This window comes from Haemaphysalis longicornis, unplaced genomic scaffold (genome assembly GCF_048455015.1).
Source record: "Haemaphysalis longicornis isolate Haplotype H1 unplaced genomic scaffold, Haemaphysalis longicornis Haplotype H1 scaffold_1, whole genome shotgun sequence".
NCBI classification, from domain to species: domain Eukaryota; kingdom Metazoa; phylum Arthropoda; class Arachnida; order Ixodida; family Ixodidae; genus Haemaphysalis; species Haemaphysalis longicornis.
Genome location: NW_027526203.1, coordinates 354,511,837 through 354,538,344, shown reverse-complemented (window position 1 = coordinate 354,538,344; position 26,508 = coordinate 354,511,837). Strand labels below are relative to the sequence as shown.

The 26,508-nt window shown below is 45.7% G+C and overlaps 2 protein-coding genes across 19 annotated transcripts in view; one reads left to right on the top strand and one right to left on the bottom strand.

Moving 5' to 3' along the window:
* L(3)76bdm (trafficking protein particle complex subunit 8 homolog l(3)76BDm) overlaps positions 1 to 11,778 on the bottom strand; it is a 117,009-nt gene extending 105,231 nt beyond the window's left edge. The window contains exons 1-4 of the mRNA XM_077686037.1: positions 11,367 to 11,778; positions 8,346 to 8,552; positions 5,216 to 5,305; positions 1,890 to 2,055 (exon numbers count right to left, since the gene is read on the bottom strand). Of these exons, the coding sequence (XP_077542163.1) occupies positions 1,890 to 2,055; positions 5,216 to 5,305; positions 8,346 to 8,552; positions 11,367 to 11,523 (620 nt within the window). The 5' untranslated portion in view covers positions 11,524 to 11,778. The remainder of the gene's footprint in view (positions 1 to 1,889; positions 2,056 to 5,215; positions 5,306 to 8,345; positions 8,553 to 11,366) is intronic.
* A 1,221-nt stretch (positions 11,779 to 12,999) lies between these two features.
* LOC144154933 (uncharacterized) lies at positions 13,000 to 25,003 on the top strand. 18 transcript variants are annotated; one of them, XM_077686059.1, is made up of 14 exons: positions 13,001 to 13,707; positions 16,978 to 17,195; positions 17,297 to 17,326; positions 19,016 to 19,084; positions 19,395 to 19,460; positions 20,935 to 21,033; positions 23,326 to 23,397; positions 23,492 to 23,563; positions 23,658 to 23,729; positions 23,824 to 23,895; positions 23,990 to 24,061; positions 24,156 to 24,227; positions 24,322 to 24,450; positions 24,554 to 25,003. In XM_077686059.1, exons 1-14 carry the CDS (start codon positions 13,616 to 13,618, stop codon positions 24,982 to 24,984), a joined length of 1,566 nt encoding a protein of 521 aa, XP_077542185.1. In that variant the 5' UTR covers positions 13,001 to 13,615; the 3' UTR covers positions 24,985 to 25,003. The 18 variants fall into 18 exon arrangements, with proteins under 18 accessions (XP_077542190.1, XP_077542194.1, XP_077542185.1 ...); XM_077686064.1 differs by lacking the exon at positions 20,935 to 21,033 and having other exon boundaries at positions 13,000 to 13,707; XM_077686060.1 differs by lacking the exon at positions 23,492 to 23,563.
* Positions 25,004 to 26,508: the final 1,505 nt, after the last annotated feature.

The window sequence follows — 26,508 nt, the reverse complement described above, 5'->3', positions numbered from 1 at the left end:
AAATTGGTATAGTACTAAGATTAACAATAATTTTAATAAGCTGTGAAGAGCATCAAAACACATGCCGTGAAGTCGCGTCTCACTGAAGCAAAAAACAACTGCATAACTACTGATGACTAGTCGAAAAGTTGTAGAACTTTTATTAGGATAGGCAGGCACATCCTAATAAATGACAAGACAACAGCCGTTCGAGCGCAATCGCTCTGTGTTCCCAACATCCTACACTTTCAGCCTCCAATTTTTCAGTTTGGCCCAGTTGTCCACTATTGTATCGTACAAGCAACTCTCAACATCAGGCCCTTCAACCGCAATGCGAATGACACAGTCCAGTGTCGTCTCTTTAAGTCGATTCCTCAGTTGTGTTTTGATAAGCTTTAGAGCTGAAAAGCCTCTCTCAGTCTGATTTGATTGATTGTAGGGTTTAACGCGCCGACAAAACGCAGGCGATGAGGCGCGCCGTAGTGGAGGGCTCCGGATTAATTTTGACCACCTGGGGATCTTTAACATGCGCCGAAATCTCGTACACATGGGCGTTTTTGCTTTTCGCCTCCATCAGAAAAGCGGCCGCCGCGGCCGGGAATCGAACCCGCGACCTCATGCTCAGCAGCGCAACGCCTTAGCCACTGAGCCACCGCGGCGGGTCTCTCTCTCAGTCTACCGAGGTCATGTCGTCGCGATACCCGCCAACTTCACGGCCCGTGTTTCTAACTCGTGAGGACATGTTGTCGCTTCCCACTGGAGCCCGTACTTTCCCATAAAAGCGCGCTTGTGGAAGCGGGCCCCTCGCGCTCGTAGCTTCCACTGCCTAGGCACAGAAAGCTGCCCACCAGTGGGGCAAACCTGAAGCCTGAGAGGTGGGCAGTGGTGGGCGGGTGGTCATAGAAGTGGCCATCAGCCCAAGTGGTGGGCGGTAAAGCCACTGCTGCCCACTGTGGGGAGAACACTGCAGTCAACTTTTTATCATAAACCTATCAATTGTGTGATAATGTTTACCGGAAGGTTTTGATTGATTGATGGTTGGGTGTTAACGGCGCAAGGCCAACTGGGGCAAAAAGCGCCAAAACAATGGTTATATATGAGAGGTGAAACCGTAAACACTAAGCTAGGTCAGCAAAAACAAAGGTAAAATCAGAAAACGACAATAAGCATGGCTGGTGTATAGGGCCAGGGAGTGATCATGCGTGGTATGAGATTAGGTCTAAAAAGTTTACATCTAAATATTCAAAAACGCACTTGATAGAAAACATGGGATTGACAGACAGGAAAAATGCTGGGTGTAGTGGGACGTGTAGTCTGTATAGCTGTGGGAAGTGTATGCGTCGTGTTGTGTGAAGTGCTGTGCATTGAACGAGTATGTGAACTACGGATGGGGCCTCTCCACACCTGCCACACAGAGGTCCCCCCCGTGAGGAGATACGAGTGTGTGACATGTGTGTGCCCTATCCGTAATCTAGCAAGGGCAACTTCTGTGTATCTGGTGGGTTCTGGAAGGTTTTCTGGGAGGTTTTCCGGTGTATCCGGAAGGTTTTGAAAAAGTGCACTCATAAAACACCTCTTCTCAAAGATGACAGCACGTCTTCTGCACACTGTTTTCTTTGAGCCCTTTCGTAGAACCCATTTGTCATCATCGCTGCAGTATTCATCAAACTTGTGCGCAACTAACACTATGCCACACACCTTTGTGAAGTGTTTTCTCCACAGCTAACGGTGGCCAGTGCAACTCCAGCATCCCATTGTTTTGTGGCCCTGCAATGCTAGGCACTGCACTTGCCTGGCACACTCAGACTGCCTGCAGCCTATAAACTAAGCTAATTATGTAAAACAGCCGCAGAGGCAGTGTTGAAGAGTACAGAATGAAACGAGGTGACCACAAAATGGGCAAAACTCACTTTGCTTGGTTCCCAAGTGACACATCGTGAAGCAGCACGTAATACTTGAGGCACTGCGGGAAAAACCACCGCTGGCCCCCTTCAGACTGGCCTGACTGATGACTCTGCACCATCTTTTCCAGTTCCTCCTCGGGACATGCATGCTCGGAGGACACCACGAAAATGCCTGCCAGCCGGGTTAAGCAATAATGCTTGCAAGAGTTGCGAGAAACAGGCGAAAAAATACATATTTTTTTCCAAAGACCACTGCCTCCAATAAAAACTAGCTGTATCTGGCACTCCTGCATTTCTCTAAGGACAACCTTCTTGCCCATATTTAGCCAGTCAATTGACTGGCAGGCACTAGGAAATGAAGACACAACCATTATGAGCACAAAGTAGCAGCCCCACCATTTCCTTTGTCTGACGCTGCTTACAGCTAGCACTCGTTTAAGTTATACACTATATGCAGAAAACCGAAAACAATCGCGAGACATTACATCAGACAAGTGCAAAACAGTATATCCTTTACGGTTCCAACTAAAAGTTTAACAATAATTTTAACTTTGTGGCAGGCCTGCTTTTGGAGAAACTGTGCACGCCCTCGACTGTTCAAGCCTTTACTTTCCACGTCCGCAACCCATGTTCTCCTAGAATACATCTATCAGGAGGCTAAAACCTCCCACATCATATTGCCATGAATTGCACCAAAAGCATTTTCTCATCAAGAAACCTGCTCAGCATGACTCGTTTAAATCGTTCATCATCTCTTCTGTGTACGACAACTAGGATGCATCTTGCATGATCACACCTTGAAGTGAGGCCAAGCCTGCAATGGAAGGCTGTCGTCTCTCCAGACTAAAAAAAAAAAAAAAAAAACTATCATTGTCTGCCTCACTGCTTTTTCAGGGCTACTTTTGAGACTATACGCTGCATGCCCATTATGAGTGTAAGGTAGCCCGTGTAGGAGTTTCAGTACGTACTGATTCTTTTGATCGACAGTGCTAACCAAGAACAGAATCGCAATCAAAGCTCAACAGCCTTTCACCAGCTGAAGAAATACTGGTAGGTACCTTGAGTGTGGAACTTGAAGCAGCATAACTTCCCAAAGGGCAACTGAGAGAGGGAGTATGTATGCCAGCAATTGTATGTATGGTGCAACTATGAACAAAAGAGGTAGTGTACAGGTGCCGTCAGAAGTAATTGGAAGTAATTGGAAGCACGTGTTTTCGCGGGTTTTTGAGTGTTTATCGTGTTTGTTTGGTTTGCTTTTGATTCTTTCCTTTTTTTTCTGGAGAGAGAGAGAGAGAGAGTGACCAGTGTTTGAGGGTTACGGGGGGCGTTGCCCACCGTGGTTTAGGTCCGGATTTACTAATCCATCCTATCAGGTGCCCAGGAGATACCGATTGGCCAGTGTATCGGGGGTGGGGCCTACGTAACCCATTAAAACCACGAGACACGAGGTCTCGGGGTCGAATCCTCAGGGTTTTAATGTGCTATGCACGGCCGGCGTATTGCCGGGCTAGCCAGGTCAGGCTAGGGAGGATCTCACCACTTGGGTATTCTTAGGTCAGGGTCCGTCGCTGACGGGGGTGCCGCGTGCACAAAGTCTTAGCTGACCAGGAATCCCACTTCATTTCTTACTCTGTCTACTTCAGTTTGTAAATATCCTGTATATGTCTCTCACTTAAATATACAGTTTTAAAAACCCTCAACAACTCTCACTGTCGTCGTGTCATCAGTGCCGTCACCATCAGGCACCGACGCAGACCATCGGAAGTCTTCTACATGCCACAACATCGGCGCATCGAAGCAAGAAACAACGAACCAAACCTTTACTTGCACTGCCTTTAATGTGGCCGAGAGCAGTTTTGGCGGCATACTGCTCTCAGCGGATGTGCTGATAGCAGAGACACACGAGGCAACGTCTTTCACACACTTCTAGTGCAGGCGAGCTGCTAGAGAAAGGCATTATCACCGGGATCTGCACTGACAATTTTCCTTTTCAAATATTTTTAGATGTGTCTGCTATCCCTTCCATTGCCGAGACCAGCATGCTCCGAACAATGCTCATATCCAAATTGAAAGAAGTGGCTTGAGATGTCTAGATCATAGAGTTTCTTACTAATATAACTAGAGGGGAAACTGGCGCTGCGATCGTACGCTTCAATGGGCGTGATGGGTAGTTGTGGATTCGGATTGGCGCTCGATGGCTCGTGGAACTTGCTATGAATTGCAGGCAGTTTCGTTTTTGTTTTGGATTTACATGAACGCATTTGCCTACGCAGGGTGTTGGGAGGAGCGATCAAAAATACGTTTCTCCTTGAACTGCATGCCACGAGTGCACTGACACCGCCCTGAGTGGAATGTTTTACAACCAGAGTTGCGAATCGGGTGGGTTATCAATACATTGCCACACAGCGAGTACGAAAACACAAATGACGGCACTCTGTGCGGCAAAGTTGTCTGCTAATTAGGAGTTGCGGCGCTGCTCATTCGGCAGAGCAATGTATTGTCAAAGCTGACGACGGTTGTGAATCGCTTGGAACAGCCACACCTTTCGTGCGAACGCCGGCTCCCACGGCGTAGAACAGGAGCACCAGCGGCTGATAGGAACGCAGCTTGATGAATTTCCTTAATTCAGGCTAGAATGACTCCTCCAAAGGTAAGCGATTTCTTTTTTCTTGTGAGCACAAAACTTCTCTTCCTATTACAAACCACCAGCGCCGAAACTTTTACAATTAGTTTTTTAAGAAAGTCCGCGTCCTGCTGTAGTTAGCGGAAAATGGTGAACCTGCTCCACAAACCTCCTCGACTCCGCGACTGCTTTTTATTTGAACGCGCTATTTTATTTTGTACAAAACCGGTTTTTCGTCACTAACTTTCTTGTTCGCCATGTATTTGTAAACGGAGAACCGGGCAATAAGAGCTTTTTTGTCAAAAAACACAAATTGCGCAGCCGTAAGCCCGTTTTGATCCTACGCAATCCGGTTCCAAAACTACCCATCATTCCCATTGAAGCGTAAGCGCCACTGCCATGTCGCGTTGACACTAGCGCCAGTTTCCCCTCTAGTTATTTGTATGAAACTCTATGGTCTAGATAGGCTATCCCCACCAGCATGAGCGTCTCCTCCCCTCGCTTACCACCGGTTCAGCTACACGCCGCTCCGAAATGGTTCGGCCACAGCTCCCGTGTTCCAATTACTTCTGACAACACCAACACATAAACAGGAGGGCCTTCGTATCAGTGAAGCTTTTTTAATTTTCTGGGGTCCAAAAGAATGGCCTTTAAAGAGAAAACATGGTCATGAAAGGGATAGCATTCAACAGCACGTCTCAAAGGATACAAGCCAAGAAATGCCTCGTGAAGTCATGCTCCAGTGGAGGCAGAACCCGGAAGAAGGCATCTCTATAGGAGTAGAACCACGGTGTTGATGCTGCGAGCAGTGAGAGAAAAAGAACACAAGTAGCATTGAACTTCTACTTGACCAAAAAGTAAATTGACAAAGGGACACCAAGTGATTTCCAAAAGTTCACTTGTCATGTTTTCAAAAGTCCGTTTCTTTCGTATGGCCGCAGAGTGAATACCATAAATACAGTTAAAAAAAGTGTCACCTTGGCAACAGAGCAAATAAGATAGCGACAAATGAAGCAGACAAGACGGGCACTGACTCACAACTAGTTTAATCATTTAATGTGCACAAAATATCAGCACTGGCATCAACAGAAGAAAAAGAAAACACCCCCCCCCTCCCCCTCCCCCCCCCTCACCCACATAATGAATTTCTGGTAAAGCCTTTTACTTGAAATGCATGAAGCTTCAAGAATGAATGTGAAAAGCTGATCAAGCGCCTTTCGACATTGGCCTCAGCCGAAGTTCTAGCCTCTGCTTTGAAGCCAAAACAGTTTGCCATTGTACCTTATGCACGTAGGCTATCCCATGGGCTAAAAAACAGCGCAGCGCTACGGTGTCAGTGTTGTTTTTTCTGTGCCACAAAAACTCACCAAGATGTGTTCCCAAGTGCACAGCCGGGTGGAGAAAAATCGTACACAGGGTAGTTGTGGTGTTTGACACAAGCCAAAGTTTGTCCCTTGCAAGACAGGTAAAGTCTATCGGCACCCTTTGTCTTGCGGCAAGAGCTACGTGGATCAGAGTGTCCGATGCGTAAATACCACCCTAAGTGAGCATAGATGTTTTCTGAAAGCGACAACCTACTCTTGGCTAGCAGACCACTGCACCACAGACAGCCGTTGCCCAGTGTTAAATGAAATAAACCACCGTTATTTCCAGGCATGCCAGACATGCTAAGCATACCGGCAGAGAAATAATCTAAACATTCTCCACATTCAGAGGATGGGAGACGATTGCATTAGACAAATGTTGATAGCACTCTGTGATCAGGAGTTTGCATTCTTATCCAGCCCATGCTGTGAAACATGAGTGCAGGGTTGGACATGCTTCCCTCCCTTATGCTTTAACCCCATTATTAGTCCGGCAGTGGTACACTGTTAAAGCATTACACGTTTGAAGTAAAAGGCTTTACAAAGTGTTCACTATGTGGGTGAGGGGAGGCGAAAGAGTGTTCCGAGTGGATTGTTGTGTTCCCTTCTTTTTTCTTTTGTTGATGCCGTTTACATTTTGTGCCATTCAACGACTGAACTAGTTGTGAGTCAGCACTCGTCTTGTCTGCTTCATTTTTCATGCTGTTGTCAAGATAACACCATACTAACTCATTCAGCTCACCTCTCTTTTACAGTTTAGCACAAAAGTATTTCGCCAAACGCAAGGGGTTGAACATATGCAACGATGCGTAACAGAACAAAATTTAGAAAGCAACCATACTGCCACAGACAATATGGTTGTAATAATGCACGGACATACACGTTAGCTGTAATCAACTCGTTTGCACCCTAGCTCACTATAGGTGAATCAGTGCACACAGGGCTACTCCGTAACTTGAGCTTCAGTGGCTAACTAAGGCTTTGTGCTACTGAGCACGACGACGCAAGTTCGATTCCCGGCCGCAGCGGCCGCTTTTCTGATGAAGGCGAAAAGCAAAAATGCTTGTGTGTTTGAGATTTCGGCGCACGTTAAAGATCCCCAGGTGGTCAAAATTACGGCATGCCTCCACTATGGCATGCTTCATCCCCTGTGAAGTGACGGTGCGTTAAGCCCCACAATCAATCAACTGTAACTTGACCTCCCCTCCCCCTTCTTTTTTCATAAAAGGAGCTCCTGTTATGGTTACAAATACCACCGATGAACAGTTATTGGCCTCGGTGAGCATTACAAGTATGTATTTTGGGCCCGTTCACCTTGCTACATAACCAAGATGCACTAATCGCAGATTTTGTTACTGGCTTTTGGCTAGAGATCATAAACAAAGAAATGTACTCTTGTTTCACTGCTGTCACATTTCTTGGCCCGAAAGCAAAATTGTGGTCAGCCATGCATGCTTCCCAAGCCATGCCTCATAACATAACGTCAAGTATCCCTTTACTGCTGCCTTCCCCACAGCTTCGGGGTAGGGTAGCTTTTCTTTCACTGGTGGTTTAGGACAAAGTGCTTGGGGGAGTACGGTAGGCGCACTGTTTTTATCCAGCTTTTCCTTGATGGTCTCAAAACATGCTCTTGATTACGTAGGCCAGATAACCCCCCCCCCCCCCCCCCCCCCCCCACTCCTCTTTTTTTTTTTTTTTTTGAGGCAGCACAAAGACTGCATTTTCAACTGGCTGCACTTCATAAAATGTAACATACACCAAAAATTGATGACTGAAATTGCAACCAATACATTCTAGTAACTTAATGAATCAAGACAAGGCTAAACTACCCACTTGTACTGTACCCTGAGGTCTATATAATCATGTTGTGATGGCAGCATTCCAGTAGTACTGATTACCTAGCTTTAATAAGTATTTTTCTGAATAAAACAAGTCACCCTGCCTAGGTCCCTGAAATTTGGCTACATACGTTACTACACCCTCATAATTACGGTTTGGAAAAGCAATTTATTTGACAGTGAACTTTGGCGACGGACACCCCAAACCACGAGCCGAGTTTAGGGTTTCTACAATACAGATGAGCTTTAGTCACTGCTTTTAAGTCAGCAGTTTAAACAGTGATAGCAAAATTAATTATTTTTTGTTTATTAATTATGCAGTAGTTACTTCACTGTTAGTCTATCTGGCCATATGAACCACCTGCAATAACAGCATTTTATGTACATTTATATATATATAGTAAAGCTTCCCTTAAACGAACATACTTGCTGGTGGTGCGAGCGCATGCAGATACGTGCACATATGTATGCTGCACAACCCCAGCGAGCCCTTTCATTCTTAAAGCTGCATGCACCCAAGAGAACAGCACGAACAAGAGAGGAATAAAAAGTTTTTCTTCTTGGCCACTCATCTGGCTTCACTGCAGCTGCAGAGTCAGGGCAACGCTTGTCACCCTAAATCAACCAGTGCACGTACTTGATACGAGCAGGCTGTAGTTGCCAGCCTTGATCTTTGTGAGCGTGGCAGCATTCTCGCCAAGAGGAGGCTGGACATGGGCGACAGAGTCATTGAGCAGTTTCTTGGCAGCTGCAAGCTGTGGCAACGGACAGTTCAGGTCCCGAATGCAGAGTTGCAGCTTGGCAGTTGTGGTCCCCTGGATGATATTGGGCAGCCGCACCGTCACTGAAAGTGGATGCACAGTGGCACCAAGGCATGAACACAACAGGCAGCCAGGCACTGGGGAAGCAAAAACAAAATAGAGTCACTTTCGGGCCCAAAAAGGAAGCCCTACGTTGCAAAGCTTACACCTCCCACATAAGTAGTCTATGACAACGAGGAGCTTGCAATAAGCCCTTCCGAGCAGAACAAAGTGTTCTGCATTTTGACGGCGATCGTGGGATTTCCCGTTTTTAATGCTCTGCAAACCACCAACCCAGCCAAGAAGGCATTGTTTATAATCAATCCAGGTTTCCTGAATCCCCCAACTTTGCTGGACAGGAACTACTCGCTGGTGCCAGTGATAGCGACAGTAGGCCGGAGGCAGGGCTACAGTTGTCAATGATAAAAAAGGAAGGGGGCATTTGACCATCGTGCTCGTTTGCTTATGGGTTTAAACTGCCTGCAGTTTATGTCGTCAATGCGCAGTGCACTACACCGAATATGTGTCATAATTAATAGCTACACCCTCGTGTAAAAAATATCTTGTCTGTACAGCATCCTGTTGAGCTGAATTCTCAATTTGCAAAATGCGCTTTTATAAAACAAATGCGCACTGTTCCGCCAAAAAGTTTTGAAGAACAGACCAACCAGACATGCAACTTCACCAAACCTGCAATGACCATCCCAACCGCCCCTGGTGCCGGCTTGGCAGCTTGCGAATGTCGGCACGGCTTGAATTATACCTGTACATTTATATTTGTTTATGACTTATGAAAGTTAACGTGCAAAAAAGATTTAATGAGTTTCTCTGAGTGGTTGTGTTAACGGCTCTCATTCTGTTGTTTGTCGCATGACACTTGACACATCCACTCAGCTGCCGTTTACGTCATCTCTGCTGGGCAGCTGATAACTTCATTATTCTACTATTTACACGATTATTTTTAAGGTACTGACCCAGAGACTGGTATATTCGTCTTCCGCGGATGCCAATCTATCTATTTAGACCAACTTCGGTTTTGCCGTCAAAGTCCCTTTAATCGATTAAAAGCGGGTAGCAGTTACCAGCAAAAGGAAATGGTTGAAAACCAGAATTTTAATGGCATGTGACTCCCACTTCAACTCTGTGTCATGGGTGCCCAGCTGTACAATACATTTCCACAAGCATCCCGGACACCGTACTTTGAAAAACAGGGACTAATAAAGAAGCAGCAAACACAAGAGGCCATGTGTGTCCTCCTACTTTCTTAGTCCTTGTTTTCCATGCTTTTTTTTCTGCATAAGATGCAAGACCAACTGGCTTAGCGTAAAACTTTACTGCAATATATTTCAAGCATACCTGGTCACCATTTCCCTGCTGAATTTGAAATAGGTGAAATAGGCTCAATGCCAAGCTTTAGAATGATGTACTACCTCACATCAATAACGTTAAAAATATTAACAAGACATTAATAGCCCACTTAACACCTCAACTCCACTTCAACATATAACGTGTCACACATACAATGTTTGAAACTATGTTCAGTGACCGTTTATTTCAATGGTAAAAATTAATCTGCAGCCATCCATAGCTGCATGAATGAAAGCCCAGATGAAGCTTCAGCGTGCCAAACTCAAAATATTAATTTTATAGGCTACTAGATTTTTCATGCTTTATAAAATTACTACAAACGAACTGAACCTTAAAATATGCTAAACAAATATATATACCTTGGTAGGAATGTTAAGCTATGCTAACAGCCATCGAAAATACATCTGCAGCTCACGAAAAAATACTTCATAACCTTCCTATTTTTCGAAAAAATTCCTCAGCCTAGTTCCAAAAAGCAAATTTTCGTGCAGCCAATCCAACTTGAGACCTACACTAACCACCCACCCTCCCACACAGACACACAAAAATTAAAACGTTTTCTGTTCTGGAGGACTCCTAAGCTAAGCCCGAATTATGGATATTATGTCTATGATTATTCTAGAAAATGAGAACATTTTTCCTTAACTAAAGGCAGATTTACCTGCACGATCGAAATGCTGAAAGGATTCCGTGTTTTATGATCATTTTCCATTTTTATTATGCCATAAAATCCCTGTTCCCAAAGTTGAGAGTGCAGCGGGCAACACAAAGTAGAATACAAAAACAGCACGGTTACACCCTAAAAAGGGTTGACCAACCGGCCTGAAAGACCTGAAACACACGACAAAGGCTTTAGTTAATGTAAAATGTAACTAAAGAGCTTTTAGGCCCCCTAATACGACGACAGGTGGCTAAACCATTCCTAAAGCGGTTAAAGCTGGTCACCACAGTTGCCGATAAAACTTACGCAACAATGACAACCTTTTCAATCACTGGCCAAAATGACCAATGAAGGAAATGTGGCCCTTTCAGCACAAATGATGCAAGATTTGTTTCGAGTAGCAGAATTACTCGGCGGAGATGACCGCAGTAGCAGCTGTGGACTGTCTGAAGGGCACCGGTGACTGCAAGAGCCAATCATTGCATTACAGCGCACTAGCAAACAGTGATTACCTACGCTAGCTTTCGGCCGACTGCGCGTTACAATGCCGTCGACTGGTGGATTTAGTTCCTGCCATCATGATGACAACGGTAATTCCGACCGCCTGCAGCTCCGCTTCACGCGCAATTTGCTCAGGTCTGCCTAAACACTGCCCTCCGAGCATATTTCGGCTAATTGTTTGGTCGAGCAGGCCGTGCGCATCTAGCGCTACACAGAGAACTCGATCCAGCCGTATTGCGTCGACGAGAGTGTCCGATTAGTCGGAGCAGCAAGTGCAGCGTATTTTCGCTTTCCTCAAAGGTGCACGGGAGCTACAAACGTAACGTACCTTCCACCTGCTGGCAGAAAGGCTGCAGCAGTTCTGCGAAGGAGAGGTTATTTCGCCTGCACACGTCTTCGGCGTCCGAACTGCACTGCACTGTTACCGTGGGGGCGAAAACGCCTTGGATGAAATCTTCCGCAGTGCGCTTGCTGGCGGCGTTCATCGTGCACCGCTACTCCTCCCCCGCGGCCCCACGAGATCTCATGTGGAGTGTCGTCTCATTCTGGAGTTTACCGGTGCGCGATGCCCAGTTGCATGCTACTGCTACACGCTGACAGCTGCTTGCTGTTGCTGCCGCTCAGCCTTTCAATGCAGTTTTTTTTACTGCTCTAAAAGCAGCGAAGCAGCAACCGCCACCACAACACAGACAAGCGTTCTCGTGCGCCGGAAGTTGTCCGTCCCCCTGATCAAGCCAAGGCCGCCAACCGGCCAAAGCCGACATAGACAAGGCGTCATGGAGGAAAGAAAAGGTTAGGAGAGGCCGTGACGTCACATTTGTGAAGCCGAGTCCCGCCATGACTTGAGCCCACGGAGCCCAGCACTCTATCCCATCATCTTTTGCTGTCTCCGGTTTGATTCGACTAACATGGCGTCGCCCTGCCCTCCCGCTTCGAAGCGAAAACAGCTTCGTCGCTAATTCCTCGGTGCGATGTGATGTTCTAAGCTGTTGATTTCGCCTTCAATTTGCCCATTCTAACCCTTACCCAAAGTTTCAATCGAAAAACGGCCTTCGTTTTTGAGATAGAAGGACGATTTTTCAGCTCTTAAGCCTGGCAAAGTAGCGTTTGTCGTCGTCATAGCAACAGGCTCGCGGGATGGCGCAACGACGGCAGAGTTTTCAAACTGGCCTAATCTAAAAACGTTTGTCGTAGTGACTGCGCTGGTTTGCAAGCGTAGCCAGGCAGCGAAATGCCAAGCGCCTTAAAAATTTGTCCGTTCTATTTGCCCAAATTTGGCCGCCGCAGTTATAAACAAGTAAGCAACATTGTTCATGGGCTCAAGAAAAATGACGTAACTTCCTCCACACTTTTCGCAATGCATTGGGATGCCAGGGGCCTCTCCTGAGTATTCTTTCCTCCATGCAAGGCGTTGTCGCGTTGTTGGCATTGTTGGGTCGTCCGTTGTAACTGGAATTACCGTGTGTGTACCACTTTTTATTCGAATAAAAGCAAATTATATCGCAGCCAGATGCATGCAAATATTCAAAGCTATTAGGAGCTTACAAAAGCAAAGGATTAACGCTTGCTAGCCTGTACATTACTGCAACTGTTGATTCAAAATGCAACTCTGTCTTGGACGATGCGCCAAACTTGCGAGCTTCAGGGCAATGAAGTAACGCAAAGGGTGCCTTTTAACGAAAACCTGTCCTAGCCAAAGTAACTAAAGTTCATTTTCAGCTGATGAAGGGACTTCAGCGAAGTTAGCGAAGACTTGCGTACACCAAACATTGCGCATAGTTTTTATCGCTCACGTTGTAACCTTTTATACCGTGGTTTTTAAGAAAACCTAGAGAATAGTTTTAGACTAAATTCATAGAGTTAATAAATTAACGGTAATGGTTATTCATGACTACCATGGATGACTACCAGCGTTACTCCATCGAGAAAGAAATGTTACTCCCGCTAGGGGCTGCTCAAGCGCTGTAGTAGTCGCTCGTGCTTTGGTTGGAGCAGAGATCATGTTTGTTCTGTGATGTTGTGGATGCTTTTTGCCACAGTGAACTAGAATCTGTCATGTTCGGAGCTTCCTGCGGTCTTCGGAGTGAGCAGTAAGGAAAGGAGCGTGTGTGGCATCGGCACGTAATGCGTTCGCCGAAAACGTTGGTTGGGGCACCTGACGAGCAAGGAAGGTCGAAGGCAGATAAGGCCGACTTCCTGCGAGAGCACCGTGCGAGCATATCTTCGTGAGACGCGGGAAGTACAAGCGGGAAAGGATATACTTCGTTGGCAGCAACCACACACACACACTCACACGCGCATGCACATCAAACAGAAAAGGATAAAAAACAAAAAAAAAACCTTTGTGACGAAAAATTTCAATCTCAGAGTAAGAACACTGCACGTGGAAGCACGTGTCACGATAAGTGAAAGCACATGAGGACTGGCTTCACCGCGATGGTAGTGGAAAGAAGGATCAGCTTGTTGAGGATCGAGGAATGAATGCAGCAGAGCAAACATTTTTGGCAATTTTTTTTTCTGCTTCTACCGGACGAGTAGACAATTACGCACTTTGAAGTCGCTTTCAACACCCGAGTGATGCCTGGAAATCGTTGCGCAGCAAAGTGGTGCCGCAAGTGTTCGGTCACCTACGCCAACCTCACCTTCTACAGATTCCCCACCGATGACAGGTGAGTACGGCTTTCTAGTTCATTTTCGCTGCGGTGTTCATTTCTAGCGTTTGCTCTTTTTAACCGCAACCGCGAACTGTGCCTTTGGAAAACCGGATTCACTTGCTTCGCGATTTGCTTTGATAGTTGTAATGTATGTCTGCAGCGCTAATCTAAACCGCTAAAATAATTTTAACTTTTTTTTTTGTACCGGAAAATCATTTACCACCGAAAATCCGTGCTTCCGATGGTGCTGACCTCTTCGCGCATGCGCCCTTCTCAGGCGCAGGCGGGCGGGTCAAACCAACGCCGCCTGTATAATCATTGCCTAACACGTGAGCGAAAAATGGCCAAACAGCCACTCTCCTGTTGCTCTCTCCTACCCTTTCCCGCTCCGTAGCCTTCCTGCGTGCTTTCATGTCCGCTGGCCAGCGCCGCTTCTCGGAAACTATGCAAAATAGTTGAAAGTTTGTTTAGTGTTCCCCAGACGGCTCTCCTACGCCTTCTTGTTTTTCCCCATGCTCGTCCGTCTTGGTCTGTCGCTGGTAAAACCGTCTTTGCGCGCTTTACTTGGATCACGGGTCCCGAAATTTTCTGAGTGGAGCATCCCCCCTCTCTCCCCTCCGCATTTCGGTCTTGTTTTGTCCTCGCTGTTCGCACTCCGCTTCGGTACGCACTTTTAAAATTGAGGACGGTACTGTAGAAGCGCCCGGACAGCATGTCAGGACCCTCAGCTGCTTATCGTTTTGTTTTCTGTAATCTGAAATTCACAAGCACGTGATATTTTTAGAAAATAACGGTAGAAGTGAGTGCCTGAAAAAAAATGTGCACGCAATTTTTTCTTCCTAAATCCTCCAGAGAGAAAAATATCAGTAAAATAATGGCTGCACCATCCGAAGATATCATTTTTCTGTTCGCTATTGTCTACCCGACAATTAATATTTTCTTATACTATTTTAGTTCCGCCTCCATCAGTTATCTTTGGAAAAATGCAGCAAGTGTGAAGCGAGTGACATGTTGGACGAGATCCCCAGTGCACCCCAGAACTAGTGCCCCGTCGCGGCTAAGATGTGAGTGAAACGGCTCTTGAAACCCTACAGGCAAGCTGACAGACACACATCGTAGAAGTGGGTGAAGCGTTCGTGACTCGCGAGCAGTGACGTAAGGCAAGATGTCCGCCGGCGCACGCCACATAGCGGATGAGTGCCTGAACTAAGCGTCCCTACCCTTCCCATTGAAAAGCGAGCGACGCATCAGGCAATGTACATACAGGCGGCATTGGTCAAACCAAAAAGGTTTTTTTTTCTTCCTGTGCGAAATAGCGGCTCGAGTCAAAATGAATTTCCCCCCTGTACAGGTGCAGCTATTGCCGCATTATGACAATAGTCAGAATTTGAACGTGAACTTAGATCAAAACAGAATACGCATGCCCTCTAAAAAAGTTTAGGAAAAGAAATCCCCGTTTAAACGCGCGGGTGGGCGGGGCTCAATTGCGGCCGCAAATGCGCTCGGATGCGCGCACGGCTCCACGTCGATTTTCTCGTGCGCCTTGTGCTCATGCTTGACTAGGCGCTTACTCGTTTTCATTTGACGCTTGGAAGCTAGTAGCTTTGTCATGTTTGCGGAGAGAATAAGTGATGCGGAAAGGTTAGCTCACGCATGTAAAAGCCAACAAAATTTAGCTTGTTTAAACAGTCCCCACGTACTCTTCCCTATCCTTAATTGTTTAGGCATTAAACTTTGTAAAATGTCGCCAAGTGTTAAAATTACTTACATTTAACTAGACATTTATATGCGTGCATAATCGAATATAATAACTAGCAATAAAATTCGTGCATCCCACAATCGTTTTGATTTAAGCTAACCATATTACGTATATCCATTTAACCATAAAGAAAAAATACCACGATTTCGTCTCCAAACTTCTTAGCTCGCCGTATGTTATCGCCTTTACTGAATGCGCCACCAACCCAATTCTGCTCATTTCGCTAGAACTTGCATGCACGTTTCCAGTTTTAGTTTTTTCAGTACGCAATAACTGAACGATTTTCACTGACAGTACCTGTATGTCTTCAGTGATGATGCTTTGCTTTGTTCGCTCATGGCTGCCTGGCCTTTAAATTCAATGGTATGCAGTGTGTGAAATAACAAACTAATGTCTCAGGCTTGCTTGACTGCAAAGCTTTTGTGCTGTCATACAAGCAACGTATACGTGCCGGCAGCGGTGGAAACAAAAAAAAAAAAAACGACGCATGGTATTTGCATGGTCGCCACGATTTGGCAAGAACTAGAGCTCAAAGGAGGGGATGACATTTACATCGAAGTGCTGTGTACAAGACTCAGGTCCAGAGTGACCATTCCTTGAGGGTGCATGGTGATAAGGTGGGGCACATACATCGGAGCATAGCCTAGAGAATGGAGTCGGGTGGCACATATATGCTCCACCCTTCCCTTCAGGGTCGGCCAGTATTTCGTGCATTCTAAAAGGACCTAGCCGCACTTCAGAACGAATTTTGCACAAGGTCATTATATTTGAGGAAAGGGCTGCATTTCACTTGATGCAGTGTGCTGTCTTAATTTTTTTTGGGTTAGCAAGAAATATCGACAAATTGCAGCTGTTTTCTTCACTCGAAGGGGAGGCATTTTTGCCATGCTGAGGTAACAAATTCCGTAAAGCGCTGTATGTGAAGTCTACGGCAGGCATCGCGAGAGTAATTTACAGATCTGCAGATCTACTCATCTGTTTATTTCGAATTTTCCCCACTGGCACTCAAAACATGAGGGCATAAAAGTTACCTTTACTGTTTTGTCTACAGGCACGAGCCTGGGGAGTGGAAAAAATTGTTTTACAATTAGTGGTGCTGACACAGAAAAGTTGAGGTGAGGGTTTTGTATTTAACGTGCACACCATTTATGCCTTCATTTTCAAAAACAGGTGCAGGCTGGCATTCTCTACTTTATATCGGATGTATTTTCTCGATGACTATGTTGTACAAGTGCTTGTTGTCTTTATTTATTTAATGCATAAAAATCACTAACTCTGTCATACATTCTTATTACACATATACAAAATTCTGAGGCATTCTATAATAAAATTGCTTGAGTTGTATTTCAGATCCCCCAAATTAGAAATTACTCGCTGCTTTGGAGCTCATGGTTGTAACAGGAATACAAACTTAGCTGCTGCCATAGCTTTTAAACTATTTGCATATATCAGCTATGCAAATAGGGTGCAGTTGCACCAATTCCTGACTGTGAATACCTTAAATTTGTCTGTCCATTTCTGTACAGAGCGACAGCCTGGATAGAATATGCAAACCGTGCAGACCTCGGCAACATCTCCAGGGAGCAGCTTAACAGAACTGCCAAGTTGTGTGCGTGCCACTTCACACAAGATGCATTCAAGAAAAGCGGACCACATTCCATGGGCATTTACAGAAGGCTCAAAGAATCTGCTGTGCCAACCGTTCCGGTGTCTGACCCTGCACTACGGATTTTTGTTCCGCCACGTAAGTGGTGTACTATCACTAAGCACTAATTATGCACTGTTATTGTCCTTTTGACAAACATTATATCAACTGAAATGCTGATGGCGCTCCCTTTATTTCAGAGTTTTACAATGGCCCAAAGCCACACGATGGTACGTATACAAGTTGACCAGGGGTCAGTTTGCACCACAGTGTCAACAAAACTGGATGCATTTGTAGGACTCGGCTACTAAACCCAGTGCTGCTTGAGTCTACGTGCTACGTACGACTTCAAACCCGCTTATATCGAACTGTAATATGCACCGCAATTAGTTCGATATAGCTGAACACGCCTATAATGAATTTTTGTTACGCAAGTATGCCGGAATTCTCTCTCTCTCTCTCTCTCTCTCTCTCTCTCTCTCTCTCTCTCTCTCTCTCTCTCTCTCTCTCTCTCTCTCTCTCTCTCTCTTGTGTCTCCCCCCCCCCCCCCTTCCCAGCAGAAAGGAACACAATAAAGTATGCCACTTACCATGCACGAAACAATCCATTTATTGCAACAAACAACAAACAATCTACTTCGCTAAAAAAGCCGTGATTTTTGTTCACACTTTCGATTTTGCAGCGTAAACAAGCACAGCATTCTGCGCATCATTCATTTTGGCGGCAGTTCTGGGTGCAAAGAGTTCGATATAGTTCATTGTAAGGAATATGTTTCACGTGTATTTTCATTAACTGATTTTATTTGTTCAATATATAGCATAATTCGCTCTATCCGGGTTCGTTATAATCGGGTTTGATTGTATTTGCAACATTTGCAACCACACACAGTGCACTTCAAAATAGTTTTATCACGCATATACTAACTTTAAAAGACGGGTGTTTCACACCCCTGGCAGTAGTATTATTTTCATACATTACTTGCTTGTAAGAATGAATCCGTGAAAGATTTCATTGAAACAGCAAGCCGCAGCCCTGGCTGGGAAGGTAATAAAGGTATGGGGTAAAGAGTTTTAGAAAGGTCACACTGTATCAGAGTTCAGATACTTGAATATTCGTCTTCACAAAGTCGCTGTAATGTCCGTAGAGTAGGGTAACACAATTCAAGCAGACGCTTGATAGTGTAAAGTCGGTCACGCTTCTACTTTACAAAGACCGCTTATGAGGGCATGAGGGAGGGAAGTAAGAATGGGTCACCCCTGACCTGTTGTAGGTGGTCGATTTCATTTTCTGGAGCATTACGCTCGGGTAAGAGATGTTGCCTGCCCAGTGAGTAGGCTGGGACCATATTAAACCAAAAAGATTATGAAGGGTATCCAATTGACAAAAAAAAACATTTGGGAGGAAGAATGTGGTGAGGATGGGTCCATTTGTAAATAATATCCCGTGTGCATGCTGAGTTGGCAGACACAGTATGTGCGAAGACTTCTGGGAAAGCTTTTATTCATTGTCAGGAAGCCAGTAGGAGATGCTTTATTGAGACGAATTTGATTGAATTTCTTGAATTGGGGCCGTTGCGACAATGAGGGTAGTTATGGGAGGTTTCCAGGGAGACCACCGGGCAGCAGCATGAGCCAAGTGGTTACCTTGCTTGTAAAGAAAATGTTTATAGCTGTGTTAAGCTTTTCCTACTAAACGGGCTTCAAGACAATCCTTGAAACTATGACTGCCCGTTTCTTTTGATGTGTTGATTCCAAATGCTAATACCTTCTAAGTAGTTTTTATAACATTAGGGAAACAATCACCTTCTTTGGGCTATAACACAATTTTAATTACTACTTTTTCCGTACATATCACCATATTTATTACTTGAGCAATGGCTGCCATCAAGGTGTATGTTGAGAAGTTGCTGTTTCTTGCAGGGCCTGAAACTGTGCGGCTTTTGCCACCTCGTCTACTGTGCGAGCACAACTACTGCTCAAGTGAAAGCAGTAAGTAAACTGGGTAGGAAAGAGGTATCTCAGCCCATACTGCTTGGAATATTATCACAATGCCTAATTTAGACAAACGGCAAAAAAGCTACGTTCTCAAAAGGAATATAGAAGGGACTTGATAAATTTTCAGTCTTCACCACTTGCATGGGATTTACGAAGATGGCATTGATGATTTGCTGAAGTGCAGTCTTTGTTTCAGGAGCATTTGACAGCACTCCCATTTTTTTAAATTGGTTGCTGCTTTTTTTGTCCTACATTGTGCCTATTGTGGAGGTGTTTGATGGAAAGTTGCCATTCTTTCTTGCAGGAATTGAAACCATGCGTCTGGTCCCTCACGTGCTGTGTGATCGTGACTATTGCACAACACAAAACAGTAAGTAGTTGGGGTTAAATAATTTGTTTACCATGCGCAGCTGCTTATAAGTTATCTGGAAGAAAACCAAAGAGCCCTGACGCATAGGGGCATGCCTCAAACTTGCGAGATCTCTCAGTACGAGCATAAAAGGGCAAGTTAGTATTTCTTGATTGATTGATTGTGGGGTTTAACGCGCCGACGCAACGCAGGCAATGAGGCACGCCGTAGTGGAGGGCTCCGGATTAATTTTGACCACCTGGGGATCTTTAACATGCGCCGAAATCTCGTACACACGGGCGTTTCTGCTTTTCGCCTTTGTTAGAAAAGCGGCCGCCGCAGCCGGGAATCGAACCTGCGACCTCGTGCTCAGCAGCACAACGCCTTAGCCACTGAGCCACCGCGGCGGGTCGCAAGTTATTATTTCAGGATACCGCAAGCAAATGCACAGGCCCAAGCAGGAGTGGGTACAATAAAGCAGTGCAGACAACAATAAAGCGTTAACATAACAGTTAAGAAGGCGACACTCCAAATCGGGAACAAATTATTCGGACCAAATATATTGGAGGACAGTGAATTTATTGAATTAATTTGGGAAAAAAAGCTGCATTTGAAACGGTTTGATCGCGCAAAGATTGGGGTTAGTGAAAATTCATGACCGCGATGTGAACGTCTTATCGATAAGAGTTTTACAGTGTGAGGGACATCTATTTTATATAACCAGATGTACAACTGCAAAGAAATGAAAGGGGACAGAACTTTCTGCGGGCTTCACAAGTTTGATTAAAATGTCTGGACGATCATAGTGAACCTCGTTCCGTTTGATTGTATCACTTGAATGCTAACGTGCAGTTAGCACACTAATAACGGCGCTTTTAGTGCTGGCCCATATGCCATCACTCTTGCCCATCACACGTCACTGTAGCGTGAAATTTGAAAGTTTTGCATTATTTCTTGCGTTTTTTTTTCAGTTAAATGTCTTTCGTGGCTGGAATGGAGCTGAGTGAGTTACCAAAGGCTAGTTCTTTCAAACTGAACACAGTTGTATATTGTCTTGATGGCCTCTTTAACATCAATTACAAACAAAAGTGACCCCAGCACTTTCCTGTGGGATCCCAGACGAAACACGTTGATGAATTATTAATTACCACATGGAGTCTATTCCAAAGATAAGTCCGAAGATAAGTCCAAAACTACCTGTGGCATTTTATCAAAGGCTTTCACATATGACGATCTAGAAACAGAACCTCAACAATAGGACGATAATTCTCAAACGGCAAGCCGATATAATTCCTCCGTAGCTGGTAAAAAAATTAAAAAGCGGTTAGAAACCAGGATAAATACTCAACCTTGCTGTTAGAAAGGCATTAAGTGTACCATCGGGCCTGGCGGATTTTTCAGGATCAAGTTTTAATAGCATGTGTCATACACCCTCCCTCGTTACTTCTACACGGCACACAAATTTGACCGCACCTTTTTTTTTCCATTCTTCCAGTTGATAGCAGCCCATCTAGCTTCTTGGCAGTCAACTCCCAAGTGTTGGGAAGACCAGTCGACATTGAATCTGGGGCACCTTTAGCAACGACATCGCATTGTAAGCGCACGTTTCATTAAATTGGCTTTGAGCACGATGGATATAACACAAGCATTATGATCAGTCATGGGCACGTTACCGAAAAAAAGTAACAGTGTTACAGTTACAGTTACCTAACCCAAAAAAGTAACTCTGTTACAGTTACAGTTACGATTTTCCAACAGTAACTAGTTACAGTTACTGCAAAAAAGTAACGTCGTTACTTTTCCGTTACTGTATAAAACTAATAGCTAAAAAGATTTGGCTTATTTAATAAAAACGTACGAAGGCATGCAGGTAGTAAAAATTACACCTAGTAAAGCCTACATGAGGGGAACCTAAAGTGATGCACTCTCAAGCCCAAACCAACAATCGTTGTGTACGCCTCATTTTTTTTTTTATCACTGAAGTTTTGCTATCCATAAGGAACTTTATTTTTTTGTTGCTACACTCTCACTGCAAGAAATTGATTTGCAAACATCATTGTAGCATAGAATTAGTTGTTTTTCAAAGTTGGAATCAGAGAGGCCGAATCAGAGAGGTCTAACTTATACTACACAGAGCTGGAGGACGACACAGCCGAAACAATCTTTCAATGTCAACTTAATTTATTTTCGCCTACAATGCCGTCACTTGACCGCCCCGCGTAGTGAGAGAGAATGAGAAAAACGTGGCGGATCGACGGAAGGCCCCTGGAGGAAAGGGGAAACGAACGTGGGAGTACTTCGGTTGTCGAGGTGTTCTTGAAAGATACTAAAAAAAAGCGCTTCGTTAACTTTTTATTTCGTACTTGTGGTCGGAGACGGGGACCAATTTGAGCCATTGCTGAAGCGACGTTTGTCAGTGGACCCTCGGAGTCGGTCTCCCGCCCCAACCCCCCGCCACCCCCATCCCCGGAACGAGACAAGATATTTCCAAAGGGCATAGAAACTGAAATGAATGCTTTACTGTTTTCCCCCTCCCCCTCCTCCCCCCTGTTCTCACAAAGGCGGATTTTGCCGTCTCGACTGGAAAACACTGCTTTCACAATCCCAGCCTTTCACAGCACTCACGTCGCCGATCCCAGGAACCCCTCCCTTCGTTTGCTTTGAGGCGTAGGCCGAACGAAGCTCGCCCAAGTATTCCTTGCACCCAACCTTCAGGAGCAGATGTAACTACTGTTTTCGTTTCGGCCACAGCCCTCTAAACGAAGTCGCGAGGCTTTCGAAGAACATTTCTTCGTGCAGTGGCAGTGTGGTCAGACGTCTGCCGGCCAAGATGCTGGCTGGTGTGAGGGCAGCCAGGGGCCACCATTGTTGGGGCCGTCGTATGTGTGGAGGGCATGAAATTTATTACTTCCTCGACCTCGTTCGAGCACTGTTGACAGCTCTATGAAGCCTCTACACCAGGGGTCCCAAACGCGTGGTCCCAAATATGGCCAGGGGTCTCGCACAATGGTCGCAAGCAACTGCGACTTGTGAATCGAACGCTCTAGAGTGCGCTTAGGGCTGGACGAGCGCGAGCCCACCAAGAGACTCCCCACGGCGTTTTATGACCCTTCAAATGGGGCTGCACGTCGCTAATGAGAAAGAGACGCCCTGACCGGAGTTTTCCAGGCTTCCGCGAAAGTGCAGAGGTTTCAGTGCGTTATGCGGCGTTTGTGGGTGTTTGTTTTCTTGTTCGCCTTTGTATTCCTGTTCGCATTTGTTTTCCTGTTCACTGCACTCCAGATGTGGCGAAAATGGTGCAGCCGCGCATTGTACTATAGGTTCTGGCGCGTCAACATGCATCCACGTGCGCTTAGGCGCGTGTTGCAGGGTATGGGTGAGAGCGATGTCGCGCTGCTGAGGAAAATACTGCAGCTTAGAAATTTCGAGCCATTAGTGGACCGCGTGGAATACCACGCACACGTGCACGCCTAAACATTTCTAGTCCAGATCTTTTTCACCCATGCAAAAGGAGTGAGCTGGCATAGATGAAGTAGACTAAGGTTCTGCGGAGGAAAGGCCGAAAAGTTGAAATGCACAAACTGTACAGCGGTCGTTAATGAGTGTTGCTGTTGGATAATTTTTTATAGAAATAAAGTAACTGTAACGATATTTATCGTTACAGTTACTCCACAAAAAAGTAACAGTGTTACAGTTACAAGTTCCTCTAGCTTAAAAGTAACTAGTTACAGTTACAAGTTACTGAAAAAAGTAACTAGTTACAGGTAACGCGTTACTAGTAACTAGTTACTGCCCAAGACTGATTATGATGCTTGCAACAGTGTATTTGAGTGCACTGGTAAGCTTGCAGCTTTGTTTAATGGTTTGATGTTCTCTGCATTTTTAGCAAGCAGTGGCCCAGCCGAGTACCGGGCTGTGCCGTCCACGTCAACTGCCACGATAGCAGCACCACCAACATGTGAGTCTGTTCATCCTCCAGTCAAGCCATGTATTTGAGTGCACTGGTAAGCTTGCAGCTTTGTTTAATGGTTTGATGTTCTCTGCATTTTTAGCAAGCAGTGGCCCAGCCGAGTACCGGGCTGTGCCGTCCACGTCAACTGCCACGATAGCAGCACCACCAACATGTGAGTCTGTTCATCCTCCAGTCAAGCCATGTATTTGAGTGCACTGGTAAGCTTGCAGCTTTGTTTAATGGTTTGATGTTCTCTGCATTTTTAGCAAGCAGTGGCCCATCCGAGTACCGGGCTGTGCCGTCCACGTCAACTGCCACGATAGCAGCACCACCAACATGTGAGTCTGTTCATCCTCCAGTCAAGCCATGTATTTGAGTGCACTGGTAAGCTTGCAGCTTTGTTTAATGGTTTGATGTTCTCTGCATTTTTAGCAAGCAGTGGCCCAGCCGAGTACCGGGCTGTGCCGTCCACGTCAACTGCCACGATAGCAGCACCACCAACATGTGAGTCTGTTCATCCTCCAGTCAAGCCATGTATTTGAGTGCACTGGTAAGCTTGCAGCTTTGTTTAATGGTTTGATATTCTCTGCATTTTTAGCAAGCAGTGGCCCATCCGAGTACCGGGCTGTGCCGTCCACGTCAACTGCCACGATAGCAGCACCACCAACATGTGAGTCTGTTCATCCTCCAGTCAAGCCATGTATTTGAGTGCACTGGTAAGCTTGCAGCTTTGTTTAATGGTTTGATGTTCTCTGCATTTTTAGCAAGCAGTGGCCCATCCGAGTACCGGGCTGTGCCGTCCACGTCAACTGCCACGATAGCAGCACCACCAACATGTGAGTCGGTTCATCCTCCAGTCAAGCCATGTATTTGAGTGCACTGGTAAGCTTGCAGCTTTGTTTAATGGTGGGATGCCCTCTGCTTCTGCAGCACACAGTGACCCGTTCGAGCACCTGGCCGTGCCGTCCACGTCAACCACCAGAGCTTCTCCATTCCCTTCCCACCACTTGGAAGGCAGCCATGTGCCTGCACCAGCAGCTACACTCGCACCCAGGCAGGGTACGTAACCATGTATGCTCGATCACTGCGCAGAAATTTTCGCTCGTAGTAATACAACTGAATATTGTATAACGGTTCTCACAAACCCACTTTTTTTTTTCAGAAACACCAGTTAAGAAGAGAAAAGGCAGGCCAAAAAAACAGACGACACCACGAACCAAAAGACAGCTTCACCACTACCGGATCGAGAACGCTCGCCTCCGTCGGACCCTGTCACGAATGAAGCCTGCAAGACCAGTACTGTCACGGGCACAGATCATTTCTGAGGCAGCCAGGTATCTTAACAAAGACTTCTTGGACATTCTGCGTGTACAGATGTACCTCCAGCCCTCTAACAAGTACGGAAGGCGCTGGCCTCCTGAGTTTCGGCAGTTTGCCCTCAATCTGTACTGCAACAGCCCAAAGGCATACAGATATCTGGCTAAGGTCCTAAGCCTTCCAACAGTCACATCCCTGCGAACCTGGCTGCCGAGCATCAACAGTAAACCTGGTGCTTGTCCACAAGTTCTTGAATTGTTAAAAGAAAAAAAATAAAGAATTGGGAAATGATCAACAGAGCCTGCACATTGATCTTTGACGAAGTGTCACTGAAACGAAATTTGCAGTATGATTCCAAGCAAGATCTTGTCCATGGTTATGCTGACACCGGGTACGAAAGGAGGAACAATGTGGCGAACACTGCACTATTGATCCTAGTGTCGGGCATTGCAAAGAAATGGATTCAGCCGGTTGCTTTCATGACTGGGGAGGCAGGTGTTCACTCTGGGCCACTTTTGATCCTTAAAAGATTGATCAGGGACTTAAAGGAGTTCGGTCTTTTCGTGAAGGCACTTATTTGTGATCAGGGAGGCAGCAATGGCGTCGTGGCAAAAACGCTAGGAATAAGCCCAGAAAGACCATTCTTTACAATAGATGGCATGAAAGTATATTTCATTTTTGATCCCCCTCACCTTTTGAAATGTACAAGGAATAACCTGCAGAAGCGTAACCTGAAAATTGGAACAAAAGTAGTCAGTTGGGAACACATTAAGCAGCTCTACGTGTCCACGCACCACTTAAAGTTAAAGTACGTGCCAAAATTGACCGATAGGCATATCAATGAAACTCCTTTTGGCAACATGAAGGTAAAGTATGCAGCACAGGTGTTCAGCAGGAGTGTGTGCTTAGCAATGCAGGTTAATGAGCTGCTCCCCACGGCTGTGGATACAGCAGAGTTTGTAGAGCGGATGGATGTTTTGTTCGACACCGCAAACAGCTCCTGTGTTCGAATCCGAGAAAGAAAAATGAGACGTGCTATGTCTCCATCCACTGAGCATGTTCAGTTCTTGAATTCATGCTTTTCCTGGTTTCAGTCATGGAAGTTCGAGTCCGGTTGTCAGCCTAGAACCGTGCGTGGTTGGCAGGTGGCAGTCAGGGCCATTGTTTTGCTTTGGGCAGAGCTCCAAGCTTCCTTTGGATTTCAGTGTCTACTGACATGTAACCTCAACCAGGACCCGCTTGAAAATTTGTTTGGAATTGTCAGGCAGCAGCACGGCTGCAATGAAACGCCAAATGCATACCAATTTGCTGCTGGGCTCAAACATATTGTAGTCGGCAAGCTCTTTAAACTACCTAACAATAGCAACTGTGAGCAAGACAAATCTGTTCTGTTAAAAGAGCTGAAAAGGCCACCACTGTCGGATGTCGCAGGCCAGAGCCAGAGCACAGCCGGTACGAGTCTGGATGTTCGGGAACATCTCTCCGTAACTGACCTGCCTTCACTTGATGTTCTTGAAGCAAACATAGTTTTTTACATGTCAGGGTATCTGGTACACGCGTTCCTAAAGAGTAAGGCTTGTTACTCGTGTTGACAACTTCTAAAGTCCCCGAGCCAAGACCTCACCTCGTCAAATCAAGTATTTATGATGTTCAAGGCAGTAGAGATAGAAGGCAGGACACTAGGTAATCTAGCTGTGCCATGGCCTTTCACCATGTGGCCAGGTCGGAGCAGCTGTTTTCTGTAGCAATAAATGACGTTGCACACAAAGAACAGGTATCGCAGAAGCTAGTGAGCATCAT